Genomic DNA, 26,668 nt, shown 5'->3' with positions numbered 1-26,668 from the left:
ACTAGGAACACTAAAAATTTTCTTGAACAAACCAAGGCCTAGATTCTCAGCCAGCATTTAACATAGAGCAGTATGCTGTATCCATTCAAACCAAGGGACCTGTTCTAGTACACATCAAATTACTATCTGACCTTCATACCTTTCACTTTCTTAGAAGTAAAGTATAACCCACAACTTGTAATACTGTTGTGCAAAACATCCAGGGCATACTTTCTTACTGCATAAAAAAATACTACCCAGCAATATAGTAATCACTGTCTTTCTGTCATACTTATTTGCTTTCCAAAGTCCAATTCTGCTTGTCTTTTGATAGGAGGGAAAAGCCACATGTTCATTATCAAAACAGCTCTTAAGAGACCTCTGTAAAAAGGTCTCTATCAAAAACAATTTCTCTATCAAATATTTCAGTACAAACAAGGATCTTTTTCTCCCAGTTAGCTCAACATAACTCAGTTTCTGAGTCAACAGCAGTGCATCTGACACCAACATTTAGCCATTAGTAACAACACCCCAAACGCGCATACTCAATGAGAGGCTGAACTAGTGGCTGTAAGCATATTCTTATCTATGTTCGCAGTTACAAGTATGTTATATTTGAACTTAATTGAGTTAAAAGGAAGGTTTTTTTCTGTAAGAGAGACAGTTTTCAAGTGGGATTAGAGAAAGATTTGTTTTCATAAGAAGAACAGATTTCTAATACATTTACAGTTAACTCTCTGATGCTGTTTCTTAAAGGTTCTCTGCAGATGGATTTTAAGTGTAAAGAAAAATTATCGGAAAAATGTTGCTTATCACAATTGGAGACATGCCTTTAATACAGCGCAGTGCATGTTTGCTGCTTTAAAATCTGGTAAAATTCAGGTACATTTTGCTGTTTCTACATTAAGAATCTTCTGGCTAAACAAATTCTATAATGATGCATAGTTCTGATTGTCATGTCAGTAAGATGTTCATCATTCCGTGGTATTGCTAGTGAAATCACAATAGTTCTGCTAAAGACTTCTGGCTTTAAGGGCTTGGTTTGTGAAATGATTGTCATGTTGTTAGGTACCCAGATTCAGTTAAATCCTCTAGAAATGATCAGGTAGATGTTCCCAGTGGGAGTATCTCAAATAAGGCACGTACATGATTATGTCCTTTTTTTAAAGTTAAGGCTTATGCTACAAGCAAGTCAAAAAGGTGGAGAAGAAAAGGACTGACCCTAATTCAGGATGTTTCCTTCTAATATTCAACGGGAAATTTTTTAAGCTCAAACACAGAGCTGAGTACAGCTTTAGACAAACAATAGAACATTTTTTGGAAATAAAGATTTTAAATGCTTATTTCAATGCTTTTTAACAATGTTTCAACCTTCCACTTAGACGACACATAATAATTTTAAAAACAACCTAATCATGCTTTATTACAAATACTGAAAGGCTAGATGATCCCCAAAATAAGAAAGGTACTGATTCGAGATTTTTCCAAAACATGTTTTTAAGTTTTGGTTTTATATTCTTGAAGAAAACAAAATGTTTCTGTTTGTTCTGAATTAACGTGTTTCTTCAGTTTGATTACAGACAATTGTTATTAGTTGGGTTATACTATTTTACAGTAAGCACTTCTGAGAGAATAAATAAATCCTATTTATAGACCAAAAAATACCAATAATGAAGAGGCATCCCCTTCCTCTACAAACTTTGTCTCACTAAGAAAAAAGACAAAAGGTGCTAGAAGAGACAAAGGCAAAGGCTTTCATATTCCTTCTGTACTGAAATGGATATGCTAGTTTTGCTCTGTGTGTGTTCTAACAATCTCTGATGATCCTGATAGCTTTCTTGCTATTTTTGGAATCCTATCAGTCTCCACTGCAATTTCCATAAATTGTTTTATTCCTGACTACATTGGATTCACTGGATTCACTCCACACTGATTTTCATGTCCTAGATTCTGGAGTCAGAACAGCATTGAACATAAGTGTCTCAATTTTCTCTAGTTTGAGGGGAAAAGCAAGCATTGGGGGACACATCTTCCTAGGAGAAACACAAAATCAGTCATTTCCAAACTGATTTGTCTTTGACTAGACTAAGGACAGGTTTCATTATGCAGAAAGCAGGTGCAAATCTACAGAAGTTGTAAGTGCTTAAAGCAAATTTGGATTTGATTGTGCAAAGGTTACAGCCCCCCAGTGGCAGTGCTGTCACTAGCTGCTCTTCAAATTCCGGTCCTGGCTGTTGTGCCTGCTATTCTTGTCCCGTTACGAAATGCTGCATGAATACTGAAGCTTTGTTCAGCCTCTCTTTCTCACTGGACAGATTTAAGTAAATTTTCTATCCAATTCTATTGAACAATATTAAAAATACAAAAGAGAAACTGTAACCTCTCCACTAATCCTTGTTGGAGCTCCAGAATAAACTCTTTAATAATGAGTCAGATATTTTGTTAATTTTGTTTTCCATGGGTTTTAAACTTCTGTTAATTTATTTGCCCAGTGATCAATGAAAAGCATGACACTTTTGCCTTCTGATTATTCCAAGGACATTTATATAATAAGTTTTTATACCTACTTAGTGAATGTAGCCTGACTCCCATGAGGTAACAGAGGAGCTGAGCTAAAAGTCATGTGGCCAGAATTTTAAAAAATTCCTCATGCTCTCTCTTCGCTGCCAGGTGACATTATGCAAGTCACTTCCTCTTCTTCTGTATTGGTTTTCTCATCAGTATACATAGGGGTAGATGGTGTTCCCTCTGAAAACTGCATTGAGGCCTACGGAGAATGATTACTAGTGTGCACTACAACTTCAGAGATAACACTTATTCTCAGCATACCATTTTATGTCCTTGTCCTCCTTGGCCCAGAACTGTATCTGTTATGTGGGTAAAGACAAGACAGCAGGTATAAAACACACTGTGCAAAATAAATCCGCGTCACAAAGCTAACTCACTTCTTGTATTACTCTTTACATACAGAGCAAACTGACTGACTTAGAAACACTGGCTTTGCTGATAGCAGCTCTAAGCCATGATTTGGATCACAGGGGAGTGAACAACTCTTACATACAAAGGTAAGTAAGTCTGAGAGAAGTTAAATAAAAACAAATGAAGACCAAAATCACAGAGCTAGGTTAAGCACAACCTAATTGATTTGGTGATGTGAGGCTGTGCAAAGGAGGAAGTTTTTGCAAAGCAGTAAGTGCAAGAGCAGCCAGAAACATTCACGAGTCCAAAGCAAAGATGCGCAACCTCAGTTGTTGACTAACTACGATGGCAGATGAAGAGAACTCTTTGTAACCTGTGCAGGGGCAGCGTCTTCCTGCTCCTGTTCCGTAAGTCCCATCCACCATTTTCCATACAGTGACAGCAAAAGGTCCCAGCTTCTAAGGCACAGCGGGTAGGAAACATGCAGCTTTTCAGCTTGCTCCCTGCCCAACCAGCTGTTCCCCATCTAGTCTGGGCCAGCACAGAGCTGGGATCTGCAGCCACCTGATACAAAGGTGTCTCCCTACCATTTTGAACTCTGTTTTACTCATGATTTAGCCATGTTTTTCCAGAATTCTAAGTTGATTTGGATAAGATACATATTTAAAATCACATTAAAAATGTATTTGCATTGATTTGGGGTTATCTGTACTCTTTAACTTTGATCAATTCTGGAATTACAGAAAAACCTTTACAACGCAGAAAGTCAAAATACGTTTTAAAACCTTGAAACAAAATATTTTTATTCAACATAGTATTTTGCTTTGAAGTTATCAAAATGAAGCATCTGAACTCTTCTAAAATTTTCTCCATATTTTAATTTTTAACTAAAAATACTTGTTTTTTTAGAATTTATTAATAGTTTCAGATCTGCCCAAAATGTGTTTTTCAGGGAATTTAGTATTCACTTCAAATAACAGTATATGATTCTTCGATTAAATAAATAGCTTGACTTAAAACATGGTATAATGGGATTACCGTGATACGGCAATGTATCCTGATCTGACCAGAGATGGGGAAAAGATACCCAGAAACGTATACTTGTATCTTTTTCTGGCAGAGTTGGAGAGTGGTTTTGAAGTTACCTTTGGAAGAAGTGGTCTGCTGTTCTTGCTGTGTGTAAAGTAAGATACTAGGGGAGGAAAAGTTTGTTTGAGGCAGAGAAACTGAAAGGCAGAAAATAAGTAAACTGAAGCAGAATTCCTGCCTTTCAGATATATGTTCAGAATAACACTAAGACTGATTTGTAAAGCAAAAAAAAAAAACAAAACAAACCCCCAAACCCCACAAAATTGAAAGAGTAATGTTTTTCTAGTTCCCTAATAGGGGATTCCAGCAGTAACTGTAGCCTTGCAGTGATTGGAACTGGTTAGCTATTTTTTGCTTTATTTATTTAAAAATAAATTTCCTGGAAGACATCTGGAGATGCGTCATCGCCTCTCAAAAATGTCCTGGGAAAGTGTCATAGACAGCAAAATCTAACTTGCACATGCTGTAAAGCGGAGATGATTACAGCTTAATAATTCTTTTTCAATAGAAAGCTCCATTAATTTTGTTTTTAAATCCCTCATTTAAATCTAAATGAAAAGTTATTTTTTCCAGGAATGGATCCCTTTTGTTTCTTCCTTGGAAGCAGAGAGAGTAGGTACTTATCATATGATTCTTTTCTTAAGCAACAGGGTTTCAAAAATTAAAATAGTCCTGGTAGTAGAAATTACAGGAAATGAACTGCTTAAAGGTCTCCTGGTAGATATGCAGGGGGTTTATTTTCTTTTTCTTCCAAGCCCACATGTAAAGTAGGCAAGCACAGAGTATGAAAACTGCATAACCAAACTGCTCTGTTCACAAAGCAGTGGTGTCCTTTGGCCTGGCGTGGTGGTTTAACAGAAATGCTATGTACTACAGAAGTAGGGCCTGAGTTTATTTCCAGCACTTGTGTCTTCCCAGACAGCCAGGGTCTGTAAGTACTGAGCAAGCTCTAGTTTGGTGCAGTACTTGGGAAGATAACCTAAGATGTTTCTCACATATTTCTCTCTTCAGTCAGGATGAACTTTAGGGGACGCAGTATGCATCCCACTTAACTCAATGGGAATTTCACCCAGCATGCGTTGGCACCATCCTACAATTTATTTCCTTACAGAAACACGCAAGCATATTTGCTCTATACTCTTTTCGCAGTGGTCTCAGAGGAGGTGCTGGGCAGCCAGCCCATAATCCTCAGGGGCTTGCATCCTTTAATCTCCCTTTCCGCGTTTTTGTTTGTCTTTCCATCTTTCTCTCCACATTTTTGTGCTTCTTAAATCCCGGGAGTCTCCTCTTATGACTTTTATTTGAGTCTCTGTGTGCACTCACTTACATAGGGACCCAGTCCTGCAACAACTAATTCATGTGAATGATCCTTAATCATACAAAAAGTCCCATGGAACTATATCCTAAAAAAGAATTTCTTAGATGATTAAACATTTGTAGATCAGATTATAATTAGAGTAGTAGGTTCAGGATCAGCAGCAAAACAGACTTCCAAAAGAATCCCGATTTAGCTGAAGAGATGACATAAGCAACATGGGACCAGGGGCTGAAAATGAAGATACAGTACAAAAAGCTAAGAACTGTATTATGCAATGAGGAACAGGGGAAACTGGAAATCCTCAGAGAGGAGGATTTTCTGTATTTTGTCTAAAGCTACTCAAACAGTAAAGTCTATTTTCTAGACTAAGATAGCTTTAAATTCTACATCCACACAGTCGGTTTCATGCTGTTTTTCACTGCCTGTGGTACAACCAACATCTTGTTTCCCTTTTGGATTTTGCCCTGGGCAAAGGGTGGGTAATGATACTGCAGTAGTTTGGTCATGAAGAGAGTGGTGATGAAAGAAGTACCAATACAGTTACTAACACTGGGAAATCACTTGATCAACATTTTGGGCCCTGCACCAGAGTCCACAGAGGTCAGCAGGAATTTTTCCATTGGTATCAGTGGGCTTCCAGTTAGGTCTGCATTACTACTTATAAGCTCAGTAGTTGAGCTGACTAAATACACCAGGCAGTTGTTTATTTAATCTTACAAAACCCAAAACCTGTCACTTAAATTTTGCTTGTGAATGAACCCTTCTTGTTGCCTTTCCTTTCCATAGAAGAACTTTCGCTCTTTATAAAACCTTGTATTACGTTCTTACTCCTTGTGTGCAGCTGGTTTCTACAGGTAACAGAAGGCAGAAAACGAGAGTTGTCTGTGCTCTGACAAAGTAACAGCATTGCCTTTTTATTTGTATTCCCGCTGCATCCTTCCAAATGTATGCATTTTGTTTGGCCAGTTACACAGAAGGGGGAAAGGAACTGGTTAAGAACAAGCACGGGTGGGGGGGGGGTAAACTGATAATGAGAAGAGGATATTAAAAGGGAAGTTATTTCTGGATTAGTAGTAAGTTTAATTTGATTCCTCCATCTGATGGGTCTTTTTACTCCTCAGAAGTGAACATCCACTGGCTCAACTGTATTGCCACTCAATCATGGAGCATCATCACTTTGATCAATGCCTTATGATCCTGAATAGTCCAGTGAGTGCCACATTTTCATGTATGCTGAAGGGAACTATTCCCTATTTTACATTTTATTTTTAGCTTTTGGATAGATTCCCACCCTTATACATTCCTAAGTGATCTTTATTCCTTTTTGGGTAAAGAAAGCAAATGCAGCAGTTTTGAAATCACAGTCCTATTGCTGAGAGCCACCAGACCTTTCCAAGTGTTGCCTGATAAGGGAAGCCTTGCTAATATCCTTTTGAGTACCTGCTTCCTTGGACCAAAGGAAACAAAAGGCGTTATTGCCATATTCATGACCTCTTATGAACCACCAAACAAACCCAAGTCCTTGCTCTCATTTCAAAAAACATTCCGGCCTACACATACACAAAGCAGTCCTGATGAGACCAAACCAAACACTGCTAATGTTGACATTCCAAAGTGAAGCCAAACCTAAGTTAAGTAAATATGCAAATAAAACTACATTCTTCTTGTTTTATATTATTAACTAATTCTAAGGCCTGTTATTCAGCAGGCACAATCATTTCAAAGCGGTGTATTTTTCACTGCTCATTTTGTATCACAGGTATGGTACTTGGGCATCCTTTGTATTGTAATGATTCTTTCCTATTCAGACAGGAAAATACAGAAAAAAAGTGGAGGCAAGTTGCCATTTCACCAGCTCATAGTGCTTTGGTTTAACAGTGGGCTGCTGAGCTTATATTTCTATGTAATAGCTTGTTATTTATGTTGCTTCATAAAAGGAAAATATTTTCATTTATGTGAGGTGTATAGGCAGGTACTGGAATCTGTTGTAGTCCCTCTGCTTCAGGGAGAAGGGGGAAGAGGAAAGGGAAATGCTATGATACAGCTAGTGGCAAATGGACTTAAAGGCTTTGATGTTGCTCTGCTTGCAGTTTCATTTTGTAATAGTTGATTATCATGCTGTTGCTGTGCGGCTTTCTGCCATTACTCAAGACGACTGGAATTTTTATTTTTAAATTGGGGAAGCTGCAAAAGGAGGCAGGGTAAAACAATGACGTGATCGATGAATGATTTAGTATCTAAGAGACATTTCAGCAAACTGGTATGCTCTTGCCCATTTTACTGATAACCCTGGTTTTGCTTTTTTTGTAAAGGGAAATCAGATTCTCAGCAGCCTTTCCATTGAAGAATACAAGGCCACACTGAAAATGGTAAAACAAGCCATTCTTGCCACAGACCTAGCACTCTACATAAAGTAAGTCAGAGGCAAATTTGGCTGGATAGTCATTGCTGGATGTTTGGATTGTGTCATCATGCTGCAAAATCTTTTTTTTTCAACTTCTTTTAAAGGAGGAGAGGGGAATTTTTTGAACTTCTAAGGAAGAAGCAATTTAATTGGGAAGATCCTACACAGAAGGAGCTATTTTTGTAAGTAAAAGCAGAATGATTAAGAAGTCAGTTATTATTATTTGGTACCTAATTTTCCATGCCATGTTGCTGTGAATTTTATTAAAACCAGCAGATCTCTGTGCTTTGCGCCTGTACAAACTGGCACTGGCACACAGGTCGCTGAATGACTCCCCGGGTCTGAATTACTAAGTCTGCAGCCTGTATAATAAACTTTGTTAAGTGGCACGTGGAGTAACATGAGCATTTTTGTTCTTCCTAGTGAGTGTGGGGTTCCTCTCTAGGTACCATGTTCTTTTGTTGTTGTGACTTTATACTTAAATACTGAATTGCTGAAACCAATAATTAAAGATTCAGGACAGGCAGTTTGTTTTGAAGCTGATACTGGCAGTGAAGAAAAAAAAAGATTAAGAATAAAGACTCATATTGTAATGCACAGCTACAGAAAAGCAGGCTTACATAGGCTGTCTCAGAAAGGAAGGATGCCATATTTCAAATTCAGTGCCTTTAAAAACCAGTCTAATGTAGTTATGTTCTATGTCTATTCCTATTTCAGTCCTTGGCCCTCATACTGTCAATAAAGATGGCAGTCTGCTGCTAATGTCAGAAATAAATAAATGTGCTGTCTGTCCAGTAGCAAATAGAATGAAACAGTTCATTTGACGTGAATCCACCAAATGAGCCAGTCCAGATCTGCTCATTTCTGTGTGCTCATTTCACACAGGTAAAAGTCTACCACATCATTGAGCCTTGGATACCTTTATAACTTTGCTTTAATTTCACTTGTTTTTCTGACTTTGATGTTCCTTGAAATTTTATATTCTATTTTACTAATCACTTGACTTGGTGGTTACATACATTTCATGATACAGTAATTCATAGATTTCTTTCTGTTTTTTCTACAGAGCAATGCTGATGACTGCTTGTGATTTATCAGCCATAACCAAACCATGGCCAGTTCAGCAACGGGTATATGCTTAATTTTGAGATTTGCTAAATACAAACTCTGTGTAACAGCTTCTGCTTCCTCCATCTGGTCCTTATTGCAAAGGCAGTGGTGGAATGCAGAGCCTTAGGAAGCAGTCCTTCAAAGTGCTGTGTGTGGATTGAAGACTTTCTCAGGTCTTTGTAGCAAGATCTGTGCATTTAGCTATGTCACCATGTTAGCAGTAATCTGAAGGTAAATCGGGAATCTTTGTTCTTTCCAACATTCCTGTGTTACTACAAGGCAGTCAATTGATACCACACAGTAGTACCAGGTGACCTTTTTCTGTGTGTTGATCATTCCAACTGTTATCAGTAGTAAGATGCCTATGTGCCATTTTATTCATTTTCCTTTGTCAGAGTAAATATCAGCACACGCAGGTGGGTTTTTTGCGCACATATGTGTGCATGAAGAATTCTAAAAGCTAGCTGTTAAGCTGGAGAGTCTGATTATGGGGGGTCCCAATTCGATATATCCTAAGGAGAGACAGGAAACACAGGAAACAGTTTTGATTGTAGGTAGCAAGCAAACTTTTAGAGCTCTCAATGTGTGAAATCTCTTACAGATTGCTGAGCTTGTAGCTACTGAGTTCTTTGATCAAGGAGATAAAGAGCGGAAGGAACTCAACATAGAACCAACAGTAAGTGGCAGAATCATGTAGAATCACCTTTTTCAAAATGGCTTCTACAAACAGCACTTCACATTCCTTTCAAAAGCCACCATTTCTCCCACTGACGAGACTATAGGACCAACTCTTTCCCTGTCTTCCTAGTAGTCAGTTGATCTTCTGTGGTTCCCAAATACCAAGTGTGTCATTATCTCTGAGCCAGAAGAACAGTCAGCATTATTCTTTCTAAATCGGTATTACTAAATTGTCTAGGAAATACATTCCTAAATTGGTACCTATTTGCAACCTATCCAAAACCAGTAAGCTTGTCTATTCGTCTAGCTATTTGGGCTCTGTCACTCCAAAGACAATCTCCAAAGGCAAGTCATGCAGGCAAATTACCTGCTTTGTAACACGTGTACTGACACCCTGCTGTGCTGAGTTTGCTGTGCTTTTTAAGGTGCTGCTTTTTAATTCCAGCCTGTCTCTTTGATTTTGGTTGGGTTTTTTATTTAACGCATTTAAACACAGAGCTTGTTTACTTCTTATCTGCAGGATCTAATGAACAGAGAGAAGAAAAATAAAATTCCCAGCATGCAGGTTGGATTCATAGATGCTGTTTGTTTGCAACTGTATGAGGTATGGTGCCTAAGAAAGAATTGCAAATATCTAAAACCAGAACTGCTCACTATAGCCTCTAATAGGTGGAGATTTAAAATTAGAATAAAAATCAAATAAAAAACTAGTCTCTAGTTAAAAAAGTTTTTTTTGCTATGTATTACATATGGTCATTATTCAGTTGAAGAAATGATTATTTTAGTATTTATTATTAATGGTATGTTTGTCTGATTAACTTATTTTGTTATAATTTTTTAAAACCTAGTGGTAATTGCTCTTCTCTGTGCACTTGATGTTAGATCCCTGGGTTATATTCTGGATTCCAGCAGCTCCAGTGAGCTGCTACGATCATCAGGGAAAGTCATAAAACTAATGCTTTGCTCTCTAGGAAAAGAATGGTATCCATGCCATGCATTGATAAAAAGTGTTGTTTAAGAGTTTTAAAGAATTCAGAATTCCTCATGCAAAAGGTGATATGCTATGTATAGGAAATTTACTTGAGTTTAACATTTCCCATCCCATTTTTTTCTTTCTCTTTTATCACACACAAAAGCAGTGCATGGGAAAATTCATTGAAATGTTTTTTATCCTGGTCACAAACTGTGTAAGCAGATACTTGGTCAGATAATAGTGTGAAACAAAACCATAATGATTTCTGGGTTTTTTAAACCAGTAAAGCACTAGACTGAAAGCCTGTTCATTGGGACTGTAGCAAGTATTTTACAGGAACTGAGGTGAGAAAAAGAAAGGTAAGGAACAGATAGCCTAACTTAAGAATCTTCCAGTGGGAGGAATAAGGTGATTACTCAAATTTTTCCCTCTTACACAGTAAACTTTTCTAAAAAGAATCCACATCCACCAGTTGGAAGGAAACAAGGACAGAGGAAGAAAATGGAGCTACTAGCTGCTGCCCCTGAAACTCACATGTTTCTGTGCTGTAGAAACTATTTGTCAGGAAAATAAGGCAGCCTGTGCTGGGAAGCCTCAGAAAACTGTCTCCAGTAGGAGGTAGGCCACTGAAAGAAGACCGAGTATCTGTGGAAAGGTACAGACTATAGAGACAGAAAATTCTTTGAACACCTGAGCAGGTTTGAATGCCCACAGCTCCAGAGCCTAAACTTCTATACTTTTTCTTGTTAGGGGAGGGCTTTACCTTTCCATTTATGAAAAGACCAGAAAATTTTCAGTTATTTACTCTGAAATATGCACTGCAGCTTACATCAACAGTTACCAAGAGATACGAGTCTAAACTGTACCCAGCTCCTGTACAGTTCCTGCAAGGAAATGATGTGCGTGAGTGATTTCTAGCTACTGTGCCCTTGTTTTGTAACTGCAGCCTTGTTATGCCACAGTGCATACAAAGCCATTCCTGGTTAGCAGCCAAAAGCACCTACAAATGTTTGGAGTCTTCTCCCTTCTCTTTAACTGGGGAAGAAAGAAGGAGATGCTACATCCACAGGAGGGGGTCTAAGCAGCATCTTTTTGTTCAGAACATGTTGCCTCTTAAGAGCTTTCAGAGTATCACTCTTGCTTGTCATCTCACCTCAAAGTCTGACCTGAACTGGAACAGCACGTAGCAGGCTGACAGTGTCTGGGACTTTATACGGACTCAGAGTATGCCAGCATGTGTCCAAACCTAACTGATAAGTGAGAGTGACTCACCTGCAGGGGCAGAGAGCGCTACAGAGGATGGGGAGCCTATGAGCAAGTGACAAAACCCATAACAGTACTGGTAAATCCAAGGAAGGGGCTATGGTTTGAGCTGATCCGGTGTTTGTTTATTTTGACTGGAGTACAAGTAGGGGATATTACCTGCTTACACAGATTTTTGTTTTCTTCACTGAGTCATAAATGGTAAAACATATAAACAACTTCAGTGTTACTTTGAACAAGCACACAGTTCACTCTCCAACATTCTAATGCTATAAAAGCAAACAATAAACAGGGTTGTAATGACAGCCTTTTCACCATTTCCTTAGCATTCATCCAGTCAGTAGGAATTTGACACACCACGCAAACAGAGATGAGTTCCCAATACAGCACTGCAAGTATGTGACTTACCATGTTATTCGGAGTAGCTCAGATCCCAACGAACGGAAGTTTTGTGGCTTGTGTTAGCTAGGTAACCAGTGCAGTTAAACTGAATGATCTCCAAGTCTTCCCTTTAAGTTCAGAAATCTGAAAAAAATAAGAGAAATGTGTTTCATTTTCTTCTTTTTTAATTGAAAAAAGTACCATTTAGCAGATATATTCAGACAAAACAGGAAAAATCCAGAGATATTTGACAGCCCCATTCTTCTTATAGTGGTGTAAATCAAGAATAATTCGATTAAGTCTACTGGAACTAATGAAGCAGCCTATAAAGCCAAAAGGAACTATGAAGATTTATGCAAGCTGATAATTCAGTAGGGTCCCTATGAAAAGTTACAGGAGAATTAGACATTGCTACCTCATGTTATTTGAATGAGACCTGAATTCCATGTAAAATTCTGACTGATTTTACATTTTGTGTAGTGACCAGCAGAGGGGCCAGGATTCTTCTCTGTGTACTTTGCAGTTGGTTATAGGAGTTACAGAATCAGTGGGCTCACTCTTTCTCGTACCTTGTGGTCCTGCACTGTCTGAGCTATTAAACTCCCACTTCACGCTTCTGAATAGTGTGACTTCATTCCAAAAGCCAACAGAACCCTTTATGCAAAAAAGGACTGACTGTCACAGTGTGAGGATATGTTTGTATCACTTCCATTGGGAAAGAAAAATATACAAAAATGCTTGGGTTTTTTTTTTTCCCAGTTCTATATTTAAATATCAGAATCCAGTTTTCCTTCACTCTGATATAGTAACACAGCCACATCATGAAAAATACTTGATTGACTTCAGTCACAGTTATTCCTAAAAGGCACTAAGTGTCAAATGTAATTCATCTCTCGTGTGCTGTCTTGAACTCAAATATTTCCAGGAGAACTCCTCTGAATCAGTTGATACATTGTCAGTGAGTATGGTCCCACTGATCCCACCTGCTCTGTGTCTGATTACCATTCCAAGGTCATCCTTATGACCGACCTTGCTATACATTCAGAGGACTGGCTTGCAAAGAAAGTCCATGCATAGTACTTCACCAGGAATACTGGACAGGTCACTTGTGCATAATACAACAAACTTAACCATGGTTCCTTCTGCACCTATGTATCAAGTGCTGTATGGACACTGCCACTCAGTCTAATCTGCACTAGTGCCAGGTGATTGTGTTCATGTTTGATGTGCAGCAGGAAGCCTTCCTTGAAGTTCAAAATACAAGTTCATTTTCAATTATAGATAGACCTCGTATTTCAGTCATTCTGGTCTCTCTCATGGTCATCTTCAAGAACACTTATTTTGTTGTTAAATGTGATCTGTTTTACATTTACATTGTTCTTAATTTATTTCAGGCCCTAACGCATGTGTCAGAGGCCTGCTACCCTTTACTGGATGGCTGTAGAAAAAACAGGCAGAAATGGCAATCCTTAGCTGAACAACAAGAGAAGAATCTGATTAATGGAGAAAGCAATCAAGCCAAACGGAACTGAGATGCTGATTTAACAACCACAAGCTTAAGTTCACATAGAACACATAGTAATAGGGGAGTACTGCATTTTGCTTAAACACTGTATGAATTTGGCTTATGTTTTGCCACTGCTGTATTATTTTCCCAAATTTCAAGACATAGCATGACCATGTATGTGCCAAGGTTATATAAAAATAGTATGTTTCTTTTATTACATCTGATTGAGATGGAAACAGATCTGCAAGGGTAGTTTTTGCAACCCTGTTCCACAAGAAGGTACAAGTGCAGTTACTCGACTGTCCCTGAGAGCCTATTACTTTACAGATGTATATAGTTGTTTAGTGATCATGTTGTGGCCAGTATCTTAAAGACTACTGCATTTTGCACCTTTTTTCCTCTTCCAGTCTTGCTGTGTTATGTTATAAAATTAATGAGCAGTCTTGCCTGTTCTCTTCCCAGAGGTTCAGAGGAAAGATTGGGACAAACTCTGGGGAGCCTAATCCAGCATATACTATGCTAACCTCTTTCAGGAGACAGAACTGGGCTTCGAAGTGAAAAAGCCCCAGAAGCTGTGCACCCAGTAGATTTTTTCATATTAGAGGAATGTCTTAGCAAATGTCTTACATTTGGAGAAATTTTTAAAAACCCTTGTGAATTACTAGGCTGTGGGGGTCTTAGGAGTTTTGTGGTAGAAATGTCATAATTATCTACGAATAATGGATAATGAACTACTTGAAGATTGATGAAATGTCACAACATAACTGACAGGCTGCCACAGAAGTATGGCTCCCCTAGGAAGCTGCAAGAAGCACACAGAGAAATGGAAACTAAACAGGATCATTTTTATATGCTGGTTTTACCTTCATTTGGAAGTTGAATTTAACATCATCATAACCAACAGACTGAATCACGGGCAGGAAGAGTAGAAGAGAATATGACTGCAAGAGCAAGAGATGAAAATCTGAATCAGAATGATGCAGGAATGGCACACTTCTGGTGACTATCAGTGACTGATTCTTTAGGCCAGTGCTGTGATGAAATGGCTAAGACCACTTTTCAGAAAGTTTTATGTTAACATCTTTTAAAAATAATTTTTAGCATTAGTTAATGTTAACAATGATTAATCACAATGTCTTAAAGGAATAGGAAAAAAGAATACTGAAAGGGAAAATAGCCAAGAATGCTACAGGGATTTGCCATTTGTATATAAGGTGTTAACGTTCAGAAAAGTAAGAAATCAATTAACTTGCAGTAGTAAAAAAAGCAACATTGATATTTTATTTAAATGAAGATGACTAATAAAAATTGTTTTGAAGTGGGAACCAATTCAAGAAAATTTACACATTAGACAAACCCCAAAAGAGTAATACAAAGAGAGTACTATTCTTTGGGTAGACAGGATTAGGACATTAATGTCAGCAGTCTAAGATTGGTTAGCAGTAGGTGTAACTTTGGCTGCACAGAGACACAGAAAATTGTTTGGTTTTTTTCAATCTGTAGTAATGATTTTTCAGTTAAAATCAGCAATAGTATTAGGCAAAAGTAATACATTTGGGATTGTACTTTGAAGCATGGGAGTTTATTTCTATCACAGTAATCCAGAAAATTCTAGTTGGAAACTGCAGTAAATTCTTCCCAGGAGATTATCAATCCCCCCTTGTAAGAGCTGGTTAGAAAGACAGTGAAAACAACCTCTTTTTATCAGTCTCTGCATTTAGATAAACTATACCAGAATCTAACAAAAGATGAAGCAAGTGTTTCAAAATGTTTGACGATACTGAGTTTCATAGTTGATTTTTTTTTTAATGGAGAATAAGGTATTCTGATAGTCTGCAGCATTTCTGCCAACCTAAATTATTTATCACTGATTAAATCCTATCTCAAACTTCTCTAATGACTACCAATAATACATTGCAGCTGAATTTGAAAACATTTTTCTACAAAAGTATTTCTCCTGATTTTTTTTCCAGATTTTCAAAAGTATGGAGTTCAACAATAATTAAGAATTCTAGGGCTACTGTTATGCAGTGCTCCATATGTGTATTTATATGCATACACAGTACAATATATGTATATAGTATGTCATAGCTATGCAGAAAAATGACAGCAGCCTACCCCCAGCACACCCCACAAAAAAAAAGTTTTTAGGTACTTTTTCATAAATAGGAAACTTTGCTTCAGGATTTGCATAGTCCTTGTATATTCTTTTCCTTGAATGCTTGAGATACTGAAATATAATTATTACACTAAGCGAGGAGATACATATTTAATATAAATATGAATAAAGTATATGTATATAAAGGTGTAGTCTTGCTAGTATGGTTGCAACTAGTAATTCATGGTGACAACACAGCAAATCAACTATTGTGATATTACAATGTAGTGACGTATCATTTACATTAAGATCCAGGTATTTCTTTGCTATATTGCGTGTTCAGCAAAGCTTTATTATGACATAAACTTAGAACTACTACAAAGAAGTGCTGGATTCATACCTTTGACTTGAAAAAAATGGACATGACGTTGCATTTTTTCAAAGGTTCACTTAAAATGAACACAGTTATACAGTATGTGCTTATATTTAATTACGTATCTGTATACATTTATCCCACAGAATCTCTTCCACTACAAAGATGGGAACATACATAGCGATACAGTTCCTAGTAAATAAACCATTTAAATGTCATAATACACCTGTATCTGTATATATTTCTACAAAACCAAACCCTTTAAACTACTGGTTTAAGAACCTTAAAAGCATAGATTGCTGCACTTCATGAAATTTCAGAGTGATCAGATTGCTTATATAGTGTTTTACTCTGCCTGAAGGCAAAGTCAGAGTGTGCTGGTTTTGTGTCACAGCTTTGTGTGAACTGTTTGCAGAAATTGCTTATTCCTTTCATAATGTAGATAGGTGACAATATGGAAAAAAGCCAGGCTGTTTTCTGCCTGAAATCCATTGCCTTCAGAGTTCAGCATTTTTAAATGCAGCTAGTGGATTACAGCCACGCAGCTGCCATTAATTTCATCATGAGTTGTGTATCTAATTATTTTAGTCAGGTCTCAAACATATTCTCCCCAACCTATATTGTCTAGCTAAACCAATCAGTGTGGATTACACAAGAAACAAGCTGAAATGGAGTTTATCACTTTGTCAGTTCAGTCTTAAGTCCATTAAAGCCATTGTGAAATTTTCTATTTAAGGCTTCAGGTACAGAATTTGTCCTGCTAATTTTTAATACTTGTCTCAGTGAAGACATCTAAGTTAGTATCCTACTTGTTCTCAGACATGGACATACTTTCTTTTTGAAGTCATTCCACAGCACAGTTGAATGCTTAAAGTACACTTTTCCTTCTGTTTTTGTTCCCCTTCTGAAAAAATTACTTGTCATACATATTGACATACACAAAATTACTGATTAACCCCACCTCTTCTAATTAAAAATAACAGTGAGGCTCTTAAGCTGTAGGTAGTACTTCTTTTCCAACAAGTTATTTACACGTCCAATATTAGCTGTAGAATGTCTACATTTTCTATTATCTCACACAATAAAAGCAAGGAGGGGAAAATAATGTAATGTTGATTTTGGAGATGGTATTGATTTTTAATTAGTAGCAGTTTAAAGTTAAGAGCAGATTACTCTCCTATCTTCACAGAATACAAGTACAAGCAGGCTAGTGATAGAAGTGAATTATCTATTCCATTGATGAGCAGCTGATCTCTCTTTAGAAGACAGGACTGAAGCCCGTTTTATGCGTCACCCTCTGACAATTGCGTGCATGTACAGATAAACTTTTGAACTCCAATCCAATGCATTTTATCTAGCAGCGGCACGAACTGACAAAATCAAAACAGTCTAATTCATATATAAGATTTTTCAAAATTAGTAGGTAACTGATTTTCCAACCCATTATACAGAAAGATTATGAAGAGCCAGATCTAGCCCCTTAAAATTAGGGGATGTTGCCCGAGTGATCTGGTTGATGCCCCTTGCAGTTATGCATGAGAAGACAGCAATGGGTTTTGATGGAAAAGATCACAGAATCACAGAATCATTTAGGTTGGAAAAGACCCTTAAGATCATCAAATGCCTCACTCATAATAAATTCATATATTTTTAAAGGTTTTAAAGAGACCTAGTATTTCAGGCAAATTTATACCTTAGCTGTAGTTAGGAGTCTTGTCTCTGTGTTGCTGTAGTTTTTACTTCATGTCAAATCACATGCAGTTTACATTCCACAGGGTTTCAGCTTTATTTCACAGTTCCCTGCTGTACTTCTTCAGGGACTTGCACTAATTTGAAAGATAAGCTTGAACATTGGAGCTTGAATAAAAAAAAATGAGCTTGGCCAGAGTATGATAAATAATGAGGGCCGGATTTTTTGGTTTGGACTTTCACAGGAACAAGAAACATCACAGAATCTGGCCTGGTAATTAGTGACACTTGCTAAATACAGCAAATTGTGGCAGCAAGATACTTTATCTTTGCCATTGCTAGATGAATGGAAATTGCATGGGAAAGTTTATTTTCCACGTAAAGTTTGTTTCCATAGAGAAACTCATATCTAAGTACCACTGTTTGTAAATGTATATTTATGTGACAATGCTATATAATAGCTGGTTTCCGCTAACTTTCACAGCATGAGCTTGTCATGCCAGGGCCTAAGGCATGCTCGGATGCCCATTTGAAGTCAATTACATGATTCCCATTTACCTCAGTGGGAGCCGGATTGAGCTGTATAGGAAGTGAAAGAATGGGTCAAATCCACCCTTTTTACCTATAAAGAGGAACCAACCTCTTACTTGCCTCACCTGCTCTTTGCTGTATTCAGCTATTCCTGCTGATGCCCAAGGTACCTTACAGATGTAACTGAAGTTAGAATTTGAGCCCTCTATGTATTCACATGGCAGACACCTGCATGTGTCTCTTAAAGAATGTAGTGTGAAATGCACTGTAAATAGTTTTAATATACCTTTCTATTATAGTTTAATAAAAATCTTAATCACAGTCACTAGCCACTGAGTTTGTCCATTTGTATTCTGTTATCTTTTAAAAATATTTGATGAAATATATAGTTTCTGGGCACAGTATTTTTGTACTAGGTTAAGGGGGTTACTCTGTATATTATGTTTTGCCTTTAAGCAGTATTAAAGTCTTCTGAATGTTATGTGTTCTCGCTTGCTTCTGTCCTATGACTACTTAGCAAAACTAGTTATATTACTTAAGAGAATCATTAGTCCTACTTACTGTACAGCTGATAGATAATATAGGTTATTTTCTACAGTCAAACTACTGCTTATTACTTATTTCCTCATTCTTCTCTTTGTACTCTTTTCATGCTTTTTAAAATAAAAAGGACGAGGTCAAATTTCACTGTTTGTTAATTAATATTATTGAGGTTGAGTTTTCAACACCTCATTGTTCCCTGATTCCAATAATTGCTTCTGTAAATTTGTATTTTATAATAACTTCTCTAGGTCCTAGAAATCCTGAAGAGAAAAACTCCACTATTAATATCAAGATACTTATAAGTACTCCTGAGATAAGCCAGTGGTAAAGTACTTCTCGTTTAAAAACAGCAAAAAATAATTCATTGCTACTAACCACTAGAGAGCACTGCAGCTACACTTACTAGGAGCTGGCAGAAACCAGTTTGTTTATTGGCTAAGTAGAACTGGCAAATACAACTGTTATACAGACCCATCCTCATGTTCTGCCCCCAAATAATCAGTTCCTGGGGTAGCATCTAAGAGAGATGGAAACAGTCAACCCAGTGACTTCAAACAAAACTGTGAAAAAATTATTTTGACAACAAAACCTCGCCTCATCATGTGTGAACTGCTGATCCTAGATGTAATCCTAGCCCAATGGGCTTCTTGGCAATTTCTCTTCTTTGCCCATTAGGTTCTCCACGGCAACACTTCTGGCTTGACTTTTTTTAGCTCTAGGCAAAACCAAAAAGTATGTACATCCCTGACAAACAACAGTCTCATTCAAAAAGTTATGAAGGGCCAGATTTAGTTCAGCACAAAACACAAGCACTGTTTGCTTGAACCAACTGCAATTTATGAGCGCAACTGAACAACTGTCTATGTATATCTCCATAGATCAGGTAGCCATTTGCTGTTGGGACTACAATCTTTCCAGCCCACTCACCAACCTAGTCATGCTCCTGCTTAGTCTTCGGTGGCCTGCTGAATGTTTGAATTCATTTCTGAGAAGTGGCGTAGTTTTCAACAGGAGTACTGGAACACATTTCTTACCCAGCCCAGAAAAGAATATAACCTTGAATGAGGACATTTTTATTGAAGAGGTGAAAAAGAATATTACACTCGGTCTTTCACATCTTGTACAACTACGATGCCTTTTTAACAAATGGAAAAGACAATAGCTCCTTCCTCCAGCCATATTTTTAGTAACAGTGGTGACAGCTATTGCTGACATGCATTTCACATTCCCATGAAATCTCACCCTTTAAGATTTTCAGAAATAATTCAAATGTGTGAGTTTGTTACAGCAGTAAGCTTTAGGATCTAAATTTATGGAATCTGAGAGCCATTGAGTTTTTCAGCCCTTCACAGGAGAGTAGCGTTTCTTAGCATGTACAGAACTTTAGAAATTCAATTTCAGTTGAAAAATATCACAAGTTATAAATACAGTAACTTTTCACTTCAGTACCTACAATACAGAATTTCTTGAAATACCTGGCTGCATGTTTTCCCCCCATTATTCCGAAGCTTTTATTTTATTTAACACGGAAATTTATCTTTACACTTCCTGAGAGAGTGACCTGTTCTCCAAACAGCTGGATTATTTTAAGTTCTGAGTCTGTACTATCAAGTAGAGATAAAATCCTCTTTCCTGATTAAATGAGGATAATCAATTCAGCCATAGCCTGCTACTACCCACCCAGTGGTTCATAATGGCTGATAAGCAGATCTATACTTTACACAGGTCTCTTTTGTTTAACATTATCAAAGATCCTTAACAAAAAAGAGGAGTGAAATCCATGGTTATATCGTACCACCAGTTTACATGATACATTCACATATAGGCATGTCTTCAGAATCCTTTTTTGTAGTAGTTAATCAAGTTGCTGGCACGCTATTTTATGATACATATGGCTTTTCAATGGAAGGGAAGTTCATTTTACAGATAAGTAGAGGGGTTAATTTGATCAAGGTCACATAAAAAGTCCGTTTCTGAGCTGGAAATAGAATCAGGATCTGGGTGTCCATTCTGACACATCCGTGTCACGTGAGACATGAAGAAAAGAACGTTTTGGCTTGAAGTCATCTCTTCCTTTTGGATACACAAATATTTAAATATGTGAGCCATATAGGGTGCTCTCTTGCTATTATGCTGAGCTCAGAAGAACTCTGAATCTGTTTTACAGATGAGATTAGATTCAAGTCACTTATCCAGATAATCACAATAATCTTTGGTGGAGTTTGGAGCTATATCATAATCAAGAGCAAAAGTGTCTGATCAGCAAATAGCTATGTTGAAATCAACTAAAAGTCCAGTTCAAATTTTGGAGAAACTGAAAAGACTGATGCAGACTTTCAATACTGTATGTTGTTAGCTCATTGGACTATAATTCAACCCCACCCTTCGATCACATTTCATATTCTGAACAAAAAGAAACTACCTCCCTAAATTTGCCTGCTACCAATTATTTTCCTAAAAAATATAGGAAAAGAGTATTAAGATATACATTTAAATACCTTAGATAAGCCTGACACAAAGCCCTATGAGTCAACTGACATACCAGTCTCTATCTGACAAGTGACAAATGGCACTTATACTCAGAGATTCATAAAACTCTTACTGGAAAAGCACACTTATTTTTATTGGCAACTGTGCAATGTCACCCTCTTTTGAAACTGGGCTAGATTCTACTCTTCTAGGTAATCCTAGGATTCATTTTACCATGCAGTAACAGATGAACAAAATAGCAGAGTTGTTAATGCTTTAAGAAAATCCTGCATTTTTGCTTCCAGATTTTTTTAACCTGGAGCTTATTAGCTCATGCACTTCAGTTCTCTTCAATAATAAACTCTCGAAAACATGCAGCACTTCAGGGATCAAGAGCCATTACACAGAAATTAAAAAGGAGTGTATACAGACACTTAAGAGTAAGTTTTAAGATCCACAGCCCACTACTAACTAATCAGACAAATGGATCTATACTCACTGGAAATTTCTAAGTAATGTTCAACTGTTGAATCTTCATGTTGAACAGACTGCGTGTTAGCAGCATGTAACAGATTCTCCTTGAACCGAAATAAAACCAGGAACTTAGCAAACAGACAGCTGGAGTAGGACAAAATCTAGCTCAAGTATGATCTAATCCTGCTGCAATACAACATCCAATTGCAATATGTACTTTGAAATTATTTATCCAAGAGGTGGCATCAGTTAGGTTCCATCGAGCTCCTTGTTGCTAGGCCACTCATAGTTATCCCAAAGTTGGCTTTACTGACATAGAGTTATCTGTTTATCATATCGACATAAATTTGAGCATTGTGGTTGAAATGCTTAGTAAAACTTCACAATAAGGGATCCAGGGGTACTTAAATGATTTAAGTGCCCAACCGTCTTTGCAATGCATCCCAAGACATATGGAAGAATACTGCAGTAAAAAACATGCATAAACACTGCCGAATCAGTTCACAACTAGCTGGCAGAAACCAGTTAGTCTGCATGGTTTAAACAGGAATTCATCTCTCTCTTAATATATAATATTATATATAATATTTACATTAGTATATTATATTTATGCTGGCACCAAGCCATTATCACTCCATGGTGAAGCTGAGTTCTACTGTCCTAGCTAATTTTAAGCAGAACAACTTGAAGACAAGCCACAAAACAATAAATGGGATAGACGAATATAACCCACTGCAAAAGCATTGTTGTCACCCAGATCTTTGGAACCTCATTGTCAATTGCCATCATGATACAGCTTGGTATGATTATCACAGACTGGCATGATGAGATTGGCATAACCATATAAGTTAATCATTTATTTCCATCCACCTCATTTACAGATCAAACTTCAAAGTTAATAAGTTTTCAGTGTTTGGAAGCCAGCATGTTGGAGAAAGCCACGAAGTCAAGAATACACACCCTTAGCTTTCATGACTTTCATGCAACCAGCAACACCAAACCCCAAGTTTTTCAATGCACCACCTAAGCAAAAATTGTAGTTTTGAAAACCACACAAGGAAGAGGCAGACAGAAGAAGGAAAAAGGTCGTGGAATATTCCAACATAAAAAAATAAATCTCTAAAACCAATTTTAATTATAATTTTAGAAGGAAACATAGCTTTTAGAGGAACTCAAAAGAACTCTGAATAAAGTGTGTACCGTATGATTCCAGCACATGTAAGAAAACTGAAGTCAGATTTTAACGTGTTAATAGTCCTAAGTAACTCATGTAAATTGTGAGAAATTAAAAAGACGGCTGCTTGTTCTAGCACTGACATTCCATCAGACCTCAGAGAAAAACAGTTCTTTATGCTCTCAGTGCTACATCAACATAGAGACACCATGAAACTCATAAATATTGACCACTTGTGGAGATTCTTACTTAACTGACAGATTTGTGGGGCTGATCTGAACAGGATCCTAAGGATTCATGCCCAGTGAAAAGAAATGTTAAGGAAGGGAAAAAATGGGACAGAAATGGAGCAACAAGCTTTGATGTGAAATTCAGGACCCAGTTACTCACTGCTCCCATGATGAAAAGGTTTGAAGTTGGCTGGTTACCCTGACTTCTGAGGGAGACCAAAGAATCACAAGTGGGGAGAGGGAAGTTGTGAGGTAACTGACTGGCAAAGCACATGTGAGAGATCTTCCTGCTAGTTGAGGACTCGCTCCAGAAGACCCTCCCCCTTTTTTAGGGTTCAGAAAAACTGCTGAAGTAAGTTTGATGTAGAAATTCATACTTAACCTGCAGAATATCACTACTCAGTTATTTTTTCAGAGATTAAGAAGATAGACTGGATTCAAATGAGGAAAGTTATCAGTAACATTAGTTTTGTTTAAATATATAAACACTACTTCAGATACCTTAGCATTTCTTAAATGAAATGAATCAGCAGGTTCTTTGAGAGAATGCTGAACCCACCTAAAAAGGAGAAAAGCTTCCTTGAAATGCTCAAAATAAAAGGTCATTTCCTATTTGTTAGATTTCATATATGCCTGAAATAATGTGAATATTTTGTATTATTTCAGGCCTCAATTTTCTACTGGATACAACAGAAGTGGTTCAAAAGTTGCAGTACACCACTGTCAGAAAGAACCCTTCTGCAAAGACTGTAAAGAGAGTTAATAATTTTGTTAAGCAACAATAAATTGGATGAACTATAACCTGACACCATGTTTTTTTATGTATATATACTAAATAAATAATAGACATTGACAATGCTAACTACAAAGGTCAAGATACACTCTGATGCAATAAAGAGAGGTAATCTGACTCTAATGGAAACTCATTTTGCCCATTTTCTGAGCTGGCTGAAGGGTAAAATGGGCATCCATGATTAGCACAGCACTGGCCACAGGCTGTGATGCTTTTTGAGACACTGAGTTTGGATTCAGCACCATGCTAACAAAAGTACTCATCTTCCATTTTATAGTTGTCTGATTTTTACCCAGTTCCAATCACAGGGGCTAGCATGTATATATCTCCCTAAGTCAAATGTCTTTCCTGTACCTGACAATGCTCCAGTTCACAGTGAGATGCAGTATTTCAATTTTGTCCTTCACAAAAGATGTTAATTCTGGTATTCTAGTATTTATATAGAGACAGGATTTTTTCCTACCAAAACTATGCCTACTTCTTTGCAAATTTTATTTTAGACCTTTTAGGTAAGTCAAGGTGATAAAAAACTGCAGGAAAACATGGGGAAAAAATGCATGTAAAAACTACATAATGAGACCTAAATGGTGGTGTTAAATAGATATTCTGCGGTGCTTCCCTCACCGCCATTAAGAGTAAACAGCCTGAACGCTTCTTTACCCTGCAAGACAGGAATATAAGAGGTAGGAAGAGGAAAGAACAGGTAGCTAGTACAGAAAGAGTGGCAGGCTCTGCTTCTTCCTAGCCTTAGAGGAAAAAAGGCATTTCTATGATGGAAGACCATGGCTTTGAGGAAGGCGAACGACAGCAGCTGGACCAGTGGAAGACAAGAGGACAAGCTGCAGCCTGAAGAGGACACGTGTCCACAACCTTGTCACTCGCAGGTGAACCTTCCCACACAGAACAGGGACATGGCCGTGGGTTCCTGCTCTCTCCCAGCTGCAGCTGCGCTGGCCCACCAGGTCAGTGCTCCACCATGTTCAGCATGACCCCGTGCTGGGGGTACTGCGGCCTCACAGCAACTGTTCATTTAGCAAACAAGATTCTTCATACTCCCCTCTTCCCCACACAGTTTAGGCAAAATGCCCAGGTTTGAAACACCTGCTGTGTAAGAGGAGGTGGCTCACTTCAAAAGAAATGAATTAGGAAACACTCATAAAAGGAGCTCTGTTGGCAGCTCTAACATAACCTCTGCAAATTACTGCCGGAAGAGTCTTCCTGAACTGGAATAGCTGTAGTTGGACCACGAGGTGTTCACAACTACAACAGACTAGCTTGCACCAAACCCCATCTTTCAAAAGACCAAAGGGTCTCGAAAAGTTGATTTTAACTCTAATGCATGGTGAGCTTCCAGCACCCTGTTTTGGCTGCAAGTATGGCACCTTTCCCTACATCACTTGCAACTGTATGAACTGACATTCTTTTTTCTTTTCATCGAGTGAGAAATACTTGAGCTATTCTTCCTCTCCAGTCTGTTAGCCAGATTATGATTTATTTCAAAATGAAGCTGACTGGAGTGAAAAGCCACACTATTCTAGTATTGCTAGCAAAGTTCTAAATTTATAGTTACACTTCAGTAATCTCTTGTTCCAGGCTGCAATCCGCAGATATACAAGATTATGGTAACATGAGACACTGTTAAAATTTGCTAAGTAGGGCAAAACCCCTCACCTGTGTGCTAAGCAAAATCCAATTTGGCGTTCAGGATTTACAGTTACATATTAAAGCTAACAGATAGCAAAGCTGATGCCATCCATGTGAACAGAACAATTATAACCCTAAACTTGTTAAACACAAAAGCTGGGTCAATAGTTTTGCTCAGTTTCAAGCAGCACCAATTAGAGGGGAAGGGGAGTGGGGGAAGAAGCAGCTAAGTCAGGGAAGACTCATGTTCTGCATTATCCTTGAACAGACAAAATCTGGGACCTATGGAAATCAACCACATCAGGTAAATTCACTTAGCTGCACATCTTTTTCTGTTGCAGGAATGGGTTAGATGCACATAGTATTCACTGAATGTGTTGTAATGAAGAAAATTTGTAGAAACTGCTCAGAATTTAAACTACGTATTAAAGAGTGAGCACATGAATACAGAATATCATCCTGATTTTCATAGCTCAGCACTAGACAAGAAGGAAGTGGATAGTTTTCTGAAACAACCTGCAGACATTGAGGAAATCCTCTGCCTCATGCTTATTATGTTGAGCAGAACAGATCTCTACCAAATTATAACAGACAAAGTAGAGATTTGTGTTTGGTTTGTTGGGTAAATAGATTTTCTCCACTTGCATAAAGACTTTCCCACAAGCATGAAGATACAACAGAGAGAGAAAACGTCAAGAAATGTTCTTAGTCTAATTACTGCTTTCACTAGATAGCTGATTCTTACTACAGCCCAAATATGGCAAACAAAATGAATGGATTAGTAATTATTAAGGCGAGCAATAAAGATACTGTCATGATTTGGGGGCAATAGGGAGAGATTCATCAAGCAGTGTGGTCACATTTGGAAATTTGATTAAACTACGGTAATCTTCTCCTTGAAAAGATCAGTGCATCAGTTGAGCTTTAGTCAGCCACATCATCCTGTAAATTGCTTTCAAGATAAGCCAGTACATAAATTCTCTTTGCAAAGATCTGTTTCTTCAGAGCAGTCCTCCCACAGACAGAAAC

At 37.6% G+C, this 26,668-nt stretch overlaps 1 protein-coding gene across 4 annotated transcripts in view; it reads left to right on the top strand.

Moving 5' to 3' along the window:
- The window catches only part of PDE5A (phosphodiesterase 5A), a 57,862-nt gene extending 44,216 nt beyond the window's left edge, over positions 1–13,646 (top strand). For all 4 annotated transcript variants that reach the window (XM_075708809.1, XM_075708807.1, XM_075708811.1 and 1 more), the window contains exons 13-21: positions 736–861; positions 2,950–3,044; positions 6,427–6,514; positions 7,618–7,718; positions 7,814–7,891; positions 8,776–8,839; positions 9,421–9,495; positions 10,018–10,101; positions 13,509–13,646. In XM_075708809.1, coding sequence (XP_075564924.1) covers positions 736–861; positions 2,950–3,044; positions 6,427–6,514; positions 7,618–7,718; positions 7,814–7,891; positions 8,776–8,839; positions 9,421–9,495; positions 10,018–10,101; positions 13,509–13,646 — 849 coding nt within the window. The remainder of the gene's footprint in view (positions 1–735; positions 862–2,949; positions 3,045–6,426; positions 6,515–7,617; positions 7,719–7,813; positions 7,892–8,775; positions 8,840–9,420; positions 9,496–10,017; positions 10,102–13,508) is intronic.
- The last annotated feature ends 13,022 nt before the right edge of the window (positions 13,647–26,668 follow it).

This window comes from Pelecanus crispus, chromosome 4 (genome assembly GCF_030463565.1).
Source record: "Pelecanus crispus isolate bPelCri1 chromosome 4, bPelCri1.pri, whole genome shotgun sequence".
NCBI classification, from domain to species: Eukaryota; Metazoa; Chordata; class Aves; order Pelecaniformes; family Pelecanidae; genus Pelecanus; species Pelecanus crispus.
Note: the sequence above shows the minus strand (reverse complement) of the source record. Positions and strands in the feature narration are given on the sequence as shown.